Below are 12,404 nucleotides of genomic sequence, written 5' to 3'. Positions count from 1 at the left end.
GTCCCAGCTACATCACCCTTAATTATGTTCCTAACTACAAACTCAAAACAATTCCAGGAGATTTACCAAATCTGATTTCTCTTTCATAAATCCACATAGATTTTGTCTGATTGAAATGCCATTTTCTGTGTCCTATTATCACTTCTTTAATACTAAATTCTGGTATTTCCCCTGCAACTGATGTTATGCTCCTCTACATAGTAGGGTTATATTTGTCGCCTTCCATCTATAAGAACCATTCTAAAATCTCTGAAATGTCAGAAAATGGTCATTTGTATGTCTATTTTCTCCACTGCCACCACTTAAATTCTAGGATGGTTATCAACAGATTCTAGATATTTAATACTTTTCCATTCCACTAATTTCTTAAATACTAATTTTTACTAATACCAATTTATTTGAACTCATTTCATTGTTCTTCACATTTTAGAAGGTTTTGCTGTGCCATCTATTGGGAAAACAATTATAAAATATTTATTTAATATATTTCCTAGCTGCATACATATTTTTCTGCCTCGGTCTGTAAGGGATCCACATCAACATTAATTAATCTTTTTCTATGGAAGTTTCTATAGCTCAATTTTACTTTTCTTACTACAATACCCTCATATTCTAATTCTCCTACCTTTTGTGTGCCTTAGTCCTCTCTTGCTGAAATTCTGAAATATTCCAATCCCCTGGCTCACTGGCTTTTGAGGAGATGAAATGAACATTTCCCTTTGATCTAATGCTACTTTTAATTTCTTCCTATAACCAAGGCTCCACCACTTCACCGGCGGAGCACTTTTGCTTCGAAAGGTGGGGTTATGATGCACCCCAAAAAGTAGTTACAATTATATTATAAGATAAACAGAAGTATCTACCTTAAGTACAGTATACAAACAACAGGTACATTTTTACACATCCCCATTATTCTGCTCTGTATGGTGGGAAAGGTACCATAAAGGCAACCTGAACGTATCAGCTCAGTCTAGGGCACATTATGAGAATTTACTGGAGAAGGTGTGTGCACATTCAGTGCGATGACAGCAGAGTAACAAGGCTGTGTGCATGTGTGTGCGTGTGTGTGTATGCGTGTGATATTTATGAATTATAACTTAGGTAAAAATTCTTTAAGTATTCGCCAATGCTGGTTTTGGTCATATCTTTTAATAATGTTTCCCAGTGTACTATTGCCAATTCATGCAACATGCCTTCTTAGTTTGCTTCATTCAAGTTTAACACGTTAGATTTAGAATGATTTTTTATATCAAATCCCATCAGATTGTGATCAGCGTTCCCTAAAGGCCCCTTATTGACAAACTCCTTGATGAACCCTTTCTCATGACACAGTACCACATACAAAATATTCTGTTCTGGTGTTGGTTCCTGATCATACTGAACTACACACACATCTTTAATAAACCACATAACTTTATTTTCTACACTATTAATACTACTTTGGTGTGTGAATCTCTATATGTTTTGCAGTTTCCTTATAATTATTGCATTAATATGCAACTCTAATTCCATGATTTTTACAATTTCCTGCATTGCTGCTGCTGCTTCTGTGCTTTCATACAAATGCCTCCAATGTTTCCTACTTAATACTATTTCCCAACTTTGTCCAAACTAATCCCAGTTCTTAATCTTTCAAACTAAGCTCCACCCTCTTTACTTCCTTTCCCCCTTTCTTTAAAAGGCTACAAGAAAAAAAGTCACAAAACCACATGCTTTCCACCAGCAGAACATCATCTATGAGTAAATCTTTCACCATAACAGAAAAGCCCATCACTACAGTAACCAGGATGACATCTACAAACAGAACTGCCCCATGTTAATTCAGTCTGCTATGCATTCAATGCACCGTGCAAAGGTAGTTACGCATTCTTCAATATTTATAAGGAAATAACATTTTGCATCATGAAATAACTAACAGCTCCAATGAATCTTCAGACCCTGGGGACTGGTAGGTGAGTAATTTCCATTACGCAGCTTGTTTGTTTCAAATAATCTGGCCAGCTGCAGAATACAGTGGAGGCTTATCAGTAAGAGGCCATTAGGGAACACAAATCGCAATATGACAGGGTTTTACCCTGTCAGAATGATTTAAAAAATCATTCTGAATCCAGGAGCAGCAGGACAGCGTAGCGGTTAGCGTAATGCTATTACACTATAAGACCATAAGGAGCAGAATTAGGCCATTCAGCCCATCGAGTCTGCTCTGCCATTCTATCATGGCTGATTTATTATCCCTCTCAACCACATTCTCCTGCCTTTTCCCCCAAACCTTTAACACCCTGACTGATCAAGAACCTATCAACTTCCTCTTCAAGTGTGACTTGTGCTCCACAGTCATCTGTGGCAATGAATTCCATAGATTCACCACTCTCTGGCTAAAGGAATTCTTCCCCATCTCTGTTCTAAATTGACGTCATAGAGTCATTGAAAAGTACAACACAGGAACAAGCCTTTCAGCCCATCTGCTCTGTGCTGACCCATTTAAGCTGCCTAGTCCCATTGACCTGCACCCAGACCATAGACACCAAAACTCCTAATATCCAGGTACCCATCCAAACTTGTTTTAAACATTGAAGTCAAGCTCACATGCACACGTCCTCTATTCAGAGGCTGTGTTCTCTGGTCCTAGACTCCACTAGTCTAGCAAATATCCCCTCTATCTAGCCCTTTAAATGTCTGATAGGTTTCAATGAGATCCCCCCTCATTCTTCTAAACTCCAGCAAGTACAAGTCCAGAGCCATCAAATACTCCTCATATGATAACACCTTCATTCCTGGAATCATTCTTGTAAACCTCTCCTGGGCCCTTTCAAATGCGAACACATCTTTTCTTAGATAAACTTCATACAATATTAGAGGTGCAGTCTGACCAATGCCTTATAAAGCCTCAGCATTACATCCTTTTTCTTTTATTCTATTCATCTTGAAATTAATTCTAATATTGCATTTGCCTTCCTCACCACCACCTCAGCCTGTAAATTAACCTTTAGGGAATTCTTCACGATGATCCCCAAGTGCTTTTGCGTCTCTGATTTGTGAATTTTCTCCGTTTAGAAAATAAGATAATAAGAAATAGGAGCAGGAGTAGGCCATTTGGCCCATTGAGCCTGTTCCGCTATTCACTAAGATCATGGCTGATCTGGCCATGGACTCATCTCCACCTATCTGCCTATTCCCCATAACTCTTAATTCCTCTACTATGCAAAAATCTATCCAACCTTATCTTAAATATATAAACGTATTTACTGAGGTAGCCTCCACTGGTTCATTGGGCAGAGAATTCCACAGATTCAACACCCTCTGGGAAAAGCAGTTCCTCCTCATCTCCACCCTAAATCTACTCCCCCGAATCTTGAGGCTATGTCCCCAAAACCTTTGTCTACATCTTTATTCTTTCTATCAAAGTGCATGACCATACACTTCCCATCAGTATATTCCATCTGACACCTCTTTGCCCAGTCTCCCAATCTGTCAAAGACCGTATGCAGGCTCCCTGCTTTCCCCACACGACCTGCCCCTCCACCTGTCTTCGTGTTGTATGCAAACCTAGACAAAGCCATCAATTCCTTCATCCAAATCATTGACATATAACATGAAAAGATGTGGTCCCAACACCAGTCCCTGCAGAACACCACTAATCATTAACACCCATGAACTTGGAAATGCTCACTTTCTCCACTTCTGATCCCTCTATGAGGATTGGTTCATGTTCCCTAACCCTACACATTCTGAAGTCCACAATCAGCTCTTTGGTCTTACTGATGTTGAATACAAAGTTGTTGCTGTGATACCAACAGCTAGCTGGTATGTCTCACTTTGGTACGCCCCCTCGTCACCATGCAACGCACTATAATATTTTGGCAATATGACTAGAAACTGAAGATTGGAAGTGGTGGTGGACATGGAATAACATTTCCACAGATTAGGAAATTATTTGAAAAAATATGAACCGTGTAAAACCAATCTATAATCAATATGTCACAGAAGAACAAAATCAACAAGGTTGCATTCCATCCTATCTTCAAAAGAAATCACTTTCATGGAGAATTGAAAGCTCAAACACAAGGTAACTAATTAATTAATTAATAATTAGACTCAACTCATTACCATTGCAGATGTTGCCTTGCCCAGTAAATCCTTCCGAACACTGGCATCTCGCAATTCCTTCTGATACTATACACTGAGCATTGAGATCACATTCCAAGACTTCACAGTCATCTTGATCTTGAAAAAAGGAAATCAAGGCAACTTGGTAAATAAATGTGTTTGCGTTATCTTTGTTCTAAGGAAAGTGTAGAAAAAAACATACAAATTAGCACAATAGGACAGAAATAAGGAAGTGGAGGCTAGGTACCCTATTAGTATTTTCAGTACCAAATGGAATAGTCAAGCTTGGTCCAAATTACTCCCATTTCAGGCTGACACATTCTGTGGTTTATTAGGCTCAGGTACAGTGAGAAAGGCTAGACTTCATATATGGAAGTATATTTAGCGCTTTGTGAATGAGCGGAAGAGTACAGTCAAAGTAACTGTGAAAGTGAAAGAATTTGTACTTTTTGAGTGATTATTATTATTTCCATTTGTAAATACAATCTGAAACCTGGAGGAATATGTTAGGTGCTGTGTATCAGACACCGGCCGATTGCAAAGTGCTACACGCTACAAATAAAGTTCTGATCAACTTTATGTTAATGAACTCGAGCAAGGGAGGACTGTCCTTGGAGTACTTCCACAAGAACTTTGATCTTAATCTGATCAAAGAGAAAGTATATCACAACGAATCTTTATGTAACATTGAATTAATGACAACAGCAGTGTGGTATACATTCCTGAGCAGCGCAGTTTAGGAAGGATGCGATGCTTTCAAGAGAATGTGAACAATAATTCAGAGCATGAGTAGTTGACTGTGGTAAACCTGAGGTTGCTTTCCTTGGGGCAGAGCAGTTTGCTAGGGGATATGATAGATTAATTTAAAATCATAAAGGCTCTGGGCAGAGTAAGTAGAGAGAGCTGTTTCCAGTGACATGAAGAAAATTAGATGGAGGTCATTGGCAAAAGAACCAAAAGTGACATGACAAAAATATATTTGCAGAGCGGGTGATTAGGTCCAAAAATGCATTGCCAGGAGTAATGGAGGCAGAGTCGGTCAAAATGCTGGCTAAATACTTATATTATAATGCTATGGGGAAGTGCTGGAAAGTGAGTCTATCTGAATTAATCTTACATACATTTAGTGCAGACTGAGTCTGAATGTTTCCTTCTGATTTGATAAATGTCTTGAATGGCCTCTCTCATCTGCTTTTATCTGAGCAATGTTTATTGTTCAATAGACGACCAATTCTTGTTATGGAATTTAGTGTAGCTTTTTGATAATTCCATGGGACTATTTTTAACTTTTCAGTCTGGATTGTATTAATTGCTAAATAAGTTGTATAAACATCTGCATGAGTAAGAAAGCTATAATTGGTGAATCTGTTAATCACTCCCATTCTATCGAGTAAAATGCAATCATAGTTAGGAATAAAGATCCAATCATAGGTTGCTTGCATTAATATAGTCAAAGCTTTTAGTCTTAAGTATGAAAGCCTAAATGATTGCATTCTCACAAGTTGCAGTTTCGAAGTTTGCATTATTTTTTAGAAAATCCCTAACTGTGTCTGCTCCTGGTGGCACAATGCCCAATTAGTTTACCGTTGCTAACTCACAGCTCTAGGGACCTGGGTTTGATGCTGACCGGAGATGTTTTGGAGACTGTAATTGCAAGGGTTCTCTCACTTTATTCAGTTAAATAACTACCATCCATTAACAGTGTAGTTTAATGTGGTAAAATAATTAAACTGTAATTAATGGAGATATAAGTGCAAACAATTTGTTGGGCTAACGGAAGTTGGAGATGGGTAATGAAATTGATGGAGTTGCTCTGCTCGAAGCTAGTATGGAATGGAGTGGACAAGTAATTTATTTCTGTGTAGTAATAGGTAAAAGTAAATGTTTATCAGAGCGGCAATTACCTGATATCATTATCTCTGCCACAAGTGTGGGTCTTGGCTGGAGTTCAGGAGTAATCTTATCTTTATTGAAACGGGTAGTGGAAGAGTGGCCTTCAGACTGGGACAGATTCTCATCTTCTAACACAGGGGTTGAGAACAAGTTCACCTTGGCAGCAGATGTAATTCTGGGGTCTGTTGGCAAAAGTCCAAACTTTGCTTCATACTGTTCAATTTGCAAGTACAGTATTAAATTCTTCATCAGCTACACTTCAAATACTCTTTTCAAGGAAAACTTTGGATTCTTGCTCTGTTCTGATCAACCATACCTGTTTTGTTTTCATAAAACTTGAAAAGCTACTTCACCAAAATCATATTAGGCAAATCAAAGAATCTGTTTAAGAGCGTGGATAAAGAGATAAATACTAAAAAGGGTTTTAAAGATAGAGAATCTAAATGGCTTAGTGAGACGATGTTAAACAGAAATCTAGATAGTTGGGTTAAGTTGTTCTCCGATCTCGGAAATTTACTTGCAAACGTTTCACCTCCATACAAGGAGACATCGTCAGTGTGCTGTTTACTGTGGCGTGTCCTCTGAACTATATAATAAAGGCCAAGCATTCAGAGGGCACTCCACAATCACAGCGCACTGACGATGTCTCCTCGTATGGTGACAAAATGCTTGCAAGTAAATTGCCAAGATCAGAGAATAGCTCAACCTAACTATTAACCACCCGAGGTACATGTCTTCAGAATTATTTCCAATAGATCTAGACAACTGGGTGTACAAAGCTAAATTACTTAGTGAGACCAAATTAAAACATAGACCTAGACAATTTGGTGTACAAATCCCAGAGGTAGTAGTGATTAAACAAGAAGCCAGAAATCTAGGACTATAGGACTGCTAAAGGCTGTAGTGGTAGAGAAGTTAAAGCCATATTTTACTCAAACTCCTATTGTATATGTTAAACCCCTTGGTATAAATAGCTTCAAACACAGGCCATTTCTAATTTTATAAAAGATGCTGGTGAACACAGCAGGCTAGGCAGCATTCCTAGGAAGAGGTACAGTCGACATTTCGGGCCCGAAACGTCGACTGTACCTCTTCCTAGAGCTGCTGCCTGGCCTGCTGCGTTCACCAGCAACTTTTATGTGTGCTGCTTGAAATTCCAGCATCTGCAGATTTCCTCGTGTTTCCATTTCTAATTTTCTCTGGATTTCCCACTCGTTTTCCAACATTTTACCTTTCAGTTCGAAGTAACGTTTAACTTATCTTTTGCTTTCCAATATTTTCCCCTTGTCAGTGGAAGCAGTAACGTAAAATACTTAATGCCATATCTTTGAAAGTATTGCCAACCCCATTAGCCAGTGGCTCAGTACGTCTTTGTATATTTTCTTTCTCTTTCTTCGGATTATATGAAGGTGTCTCTCTGTTTACACCTTTGCTGCTGGGTTCCTTCAGATGGCTGAGACCTTTTTTAAACTTAAGATAATTCCAAATTGTCCAGATCTATCATGTTCAAACATTTTGATCTAGTGTTTGATCTTTTATTGTGCATATTTCATTAGAGAATTGCAAGAATGATGTAAAGGACATCTACTATTGAGTCAAATATAAAGGATCAAACAAGCTTATGGAATGAGACAAAATAATTGTACAAAGCAACGCGCACAAAATGCTGGAAGAACTCTGCAGATCAGGAAATGAATAAACAGTCAATGTTTCGGGCTGAGAGCCTTCATCAGGACTGAAAAGGAAGGGGGAGTTCAACAGAATAAAAAGGTGGCGGGAGGAGAAGGAGAATAGCTGGTGTGACCAAGAGGACTCAATTTGTTCACAACACTACCTGATCATACAATAAAGGTTTACATTTGGTCAGATATTGTAAGGTTTCGTTGTCTTCATCTTATATGTATTCGTCCATGAGACAACTTAGGGGCAGGGAAGTATCATAGGTGCAATATTGTTTCAAATCAGTGACATGTTGAGCTAGGCCTTAATAGACCTTGCGCTTCCTTCAGAAAATTATGAATCCTAAACAGATGTAGCTCTCAGTAGCAAATTTTCATTTTGACAAAGTGGATACTTTAAGACGGCTTTTGTAAGCACATTACAAATTTTCATGCGGTTTTGGTAATGTTCCTGAGAGTTATCCACCCAGTTCTACAATGTGGCTGCTGGGCAGGCTAGAATGACATAATGCCCATTTACACTGGAATTAAGTGTACGCTTGCTCATAGTTCCAAACTGCTCAGGACTGAGACTGACCTATTACCAGTTGTTTGCAGATTTCAATTTGAAATTCTTTTCACTGGCATTTGAAACAACTGGTGTTGCTTATAGTAACTCTCAAGAAAGGTTGTCAAATTAGACAAAGTTATCAAAGATTTGAAATGACAAAGTTCCCATTCCTTATGAAGGGTTTTGGCTCCAAACATCAACTGTTTATTCCTTTCCATAGATGCTGCCTGACCTGCTGAGTTCCTCCAGCATTGTACTTGTGTTACTGTGGATTTCCAGCATCTGCAGAATCTCTTGTGTTTATGAAATCTCCCATTCACCCACTCTGGAAAGTTTGTGTTGTATTAAGTAAGAAGTAGAGATGCAGCCCGAGAGGCTCGCGTTCAGTAGGTCAGACCGCATCTGTGACAAGAGAATGTGTTTATGCTCCAGGTCGAATGGAATGTTGAACTGTATCTCATTTCACAGGTTCTGCCTGACTGGTTGAGCATTTCAACTTCTATTTCAGATTTCCACCATCTGCCGTTTTCTTGATTCTCATTTGATAATGTTCTTAACATTTCATGCAGATAGGAAATTATTAGGACAATGAGGAAAACATTTCTTACGTATAGTTGTTGAAATGTTTGCAAGTTGACACGATTTTCCATCTGCTGCTTTCTGGAAACCATCATGGCATAAACATTGGGCAACTCCCAATCTATTCTCACAGACCTGGCTACATCCACCGTTCTTATACAGGCAAGGATCAGCACCTACAGTATTAGCACAAAAAACATGAATATACTTCAGAACTATCACTGCAGAACTTTCAGAAAAGAATAACTTATCATTATATTTGTTGAAGGAATTTCAGTAAAGCAGTTCTTTTGGTGATTTACCAATTGACCAGATATGATTAAAAGTCATTAGAAAAGACGCAGTGGAACTGAGAACATTTATGGACAACTGAATAGGCAGTTCATGGTGAGCAGTTCTCAGCAGACGTGAGGAGTTAGATTTGAAATCCACAAGTGGTCTGTCACATCTTACTTTGCCTCCATAAGCTGCTTAAAAATAATAACTGGGTTCCCAGTCAAATATATTGAATGGTACAAAATTCCTGCACTGATATTACAAACATGGATTGAATGTGGACTTTGAATAGAACCCTTCTTTTCCATTTAATGGTATTGTAGGACAATTACTCCAAATTAACTTCTCTTGAAGCTTTTACAAATATGATCTCACATTTCCGATTTTAATAATTCTTAGAGTATTATAAATACAAATTCACTTTAAAACTGTATTTTTCTTCTTTTTTGAACCTAGTATGATTTCCAATTTTTGAATTTTATTTTACCAATCTAATTTCAAAAGCTTAATACTGAATTCAAAACAAATCTGTGTTTCAGATATAAACTGCTCATCAATACAAACTGATTTACTATGCTTTCCATTTTCTTCCTTTTCAGATCTTGAATTTACAGAGCACTTAAGAAAGTAATTTCTCTTTCAGATATAAATGCCTTATTAATGCAATCTGATTTATGTAAGAGACACAGGCAGGCCCCAAGTGCCCTACGTGGCCTTGAAGTTCAAAGTTCTAAAGTACATATGCAGGATACAGCCCTGAGAGTCTTCTTCCCACAGACAGCTACAAAACAAAGAAATACCATGGAACTTATGGAAATAAAACATTAAACACCCAACATATCATGCAAATGGCAAAAAAAAAATACCCACAGAATATAAATCATCAGGAAGGAGGTACAGAAGCATTGGGATTAGGACTGCCGAAAGGGGAACAGCTTCTTCCTTCAAGCTGTGAGACTAATGAACATACTGCCACCACTGGGGTCTTGTCACTAGGACAGAGAGCTTTATACTGTTGACTGTACTGTTTATCTGCTCTGTGCATTACATGCATTTTGAATTATATTTTATTAATCTTCAGTATTTATGGTAATATTTTGGCTTATGTGCTGTGTATGATATATCTTTTGTGGGTGAAACATGGTCTGGAGGAACATTGTTTCATTTGTTTATATATGTGTACGGTCAGATGACAATAAAGTTGAACTTGAACATTTCACTCAGTCAGCAAACAATGAACCTGCTCAACAGAATGTTACACTTTCCTCTACAAGTCATAGTTTCTCACTAATGCTCGATCACCTCATCCAATTATCTTCAATACTGGGACAATAGAGTGGGAGGTTCATTTCAGCATGCAATCTTCCCTGTGATTCTTTCTTCTCATGAGAGTCTTTCCCTCAGAGGTGGCTGTGATAACTGCTCTGAGAGTAGGACAAGCAGGGGATAAAAATGGTGGGATTGTAGTCAACGTCACATAATGTGGTGGGATGGGGTTACGCAGTCATTGCCAGAACAGCATGACATGCCTAAATATCTCACAGTCATGTGGTCATCCAGAACGCAGTGTAGGGGAAGGTTGAGCCGGTTCTGCTAGGGCTGCTCCAGTTAGTCCAGGCTTCGTGGCTTCTTTCATTCTGAATGTTGTTGTTTGCTTTTATTGTCTGCATGATTTGTGGTTTTTTCCTCTCTCTGCGCAATGGGTGTTGGTCTTTTATAAATTGGGTTATTTTCGGTTTCTTGTTTTGTGGCTGCCTGTAATCAGACAAATCTCGAGGTTGTATAATTTATACATACTTTGATAAAAGAAATGTAATTTGGACATTGAACTATGAACTTTTAAGTGGAAAGATTCTGATAATGACCATCCACAATCAAGATTTAACTTGAATGTGTTTAATAACAGACATGAGATGAACAACCTTGCTCGGTCAGGCAACAGCAAGATCTTTATTAAAGACAAGTGCAAATTTATCTCTGCATAATTATCTATGTTAGCGGCCCTAATTTAAAATATACTGCAATGAACAGGCAAATAATATTAGAGTGGATTAAACGATATGGAAATAGGAATCTGCATATCTAATAAATTTCTACCCTATGGATGTCCCAAGTGTTTCAGAGCCAGTCAATGACTTCATTAAATAACCAATTAACATTAGTCTGTTAAACCAGATGGTCATCTTCCACAATTCTTACCTAACTCATTAGATAAAACTTTGATTTAAGATTCCATTTAGTATTGCGCTGTGTGAAGTCAGAGACAGTGTAAATTCTCACCTTGTTTCATGAAAGGCAGGTTAAGTTACAGTGAGAAGATAAATGATTATTATATATATTTTACTGTTATTGGAATTAAAAGGTTTAACTGGGATCTAGAGTACTCTATTTTTTAAAGAGTTTTTTTACTTAGTCCAACAAGCCTAGTTTACCTGGTCTGGCTATTGGATGAACAACAAAAAGAGACGAAGGTCGCCGCATGCCACCTTGCAGTCTCACTCTGTTCTGACTAGTCCACTTATCCATTCTCAGTACAGAAGGCTTACTCCAGTCTGTAAACCACACATGATCTTCAAATACTGCTACATCAAATGGGCGTCCTTCAGGGAGGAAAATAAATAAATAAATAATCCTTTTTTAACAACTGTTCACTACTTGTTGCAGACTAGAAAATAACACACAGCTTCGTTGTCAAAAAGAAGCCTTACCTACTTCATTCTGTGCAAGAATCTGCCGGTTGTATCCAAGTAGATCTGACATCTCAATAACAGAGCGTTTGGCATCACACCAGTACAGCTTGTCAGATATATAGTCTATGGTTATTCCACTGGGCCAAACAAGATTATCTCTGATAATAACCATTCGCTCATCACCTTCTAGGGTAGAACTTTCTATGCTAGGTTCATTTCCACAAGCTGTCCAGAATAGCTTCCTTTAATAAATAAAATAATGTACAATCAAATAATTTAAGGCTTACTTCATTTGTTTAGCATATATTAATTAAGGCCCTGATTAATTGAAACAAACGCATTTTCATTAATATATAACATATTTGTTGATCTGCAAATCAAACAGATCATCATTGAGAACTTTCAGTGGGACCAGAGAAAATCGCATGGAAGGCGTTCAAGGTGTTGTTGAAATCTTTCTTGGTAACTACAGAGTACCAAATTATGTGCAGCGGGTTGACAACATGCTTCAAGCATACAAAACCATGAAGTGCAGCATGTCACTAAAGATTCATTATCTGCATTCCCATTTAGACTTCTTCCCTATAAATCACCATTGGTGATGAGCATGGTGAAAGGTTGCACCAGGTC

General features: G+C 38.0%; 1 protein-coding gene across 1 annotated transcript in view; it reads right to left on the bottom strand.

Moving 5' to 3' along the window:
• Window positions 1–12,404, bottom strand: part of egf (epidermal growth factor) — a 155,585-nt gene that overhangs the window by 36,779 nt on the left and 106,402 nt on the right. The window contains exons 14-18 of the mRNA XM_063046350.1: window positions 11,793–12,016; window positions 11,517–11,684; window positions 8,838–8,984; window positions 6,012–6,182; window positions 4,108–4,224 (exon numbers count right to left, since the gene is read on the bottom strand). Coding sequence (XP_062902420.1) covers window positions 4,108–4,224; window positions 6,012–6,182; window positions 8,838–8,984; window positions 11,517–11,684; window positions 11,793–12,016 — 827 coding nt within the window. The remainder of the gene's footprint in view (window positions 1–4,107; window positions 4,225–6,011; window positions 6,183–8,837; window positions 8,985–11,516; window positions 11,685–11,792; window positions 12,017–12,404) is intronic.

Source organism: Mobula hypostoma, chromosome 4 (genome assembly GCF_963921235.1).
Source record: "Mobula hypostoma chromosome 4, sMobHyp1.1, whole genome shotgun sequence".
NCBI classification, from domain to species: Eukaryota; Metazoa; Chordata; class Chondrichthyes; order Myliobatiformes; family Myliobatidae; genus Mobula; species Mobula hypostoma.
The sequence above is the reverse complement of the archived record's forward strand: the minus strand, read 5'-3'. Positions and strand labels throughout refer to the sequence as shown.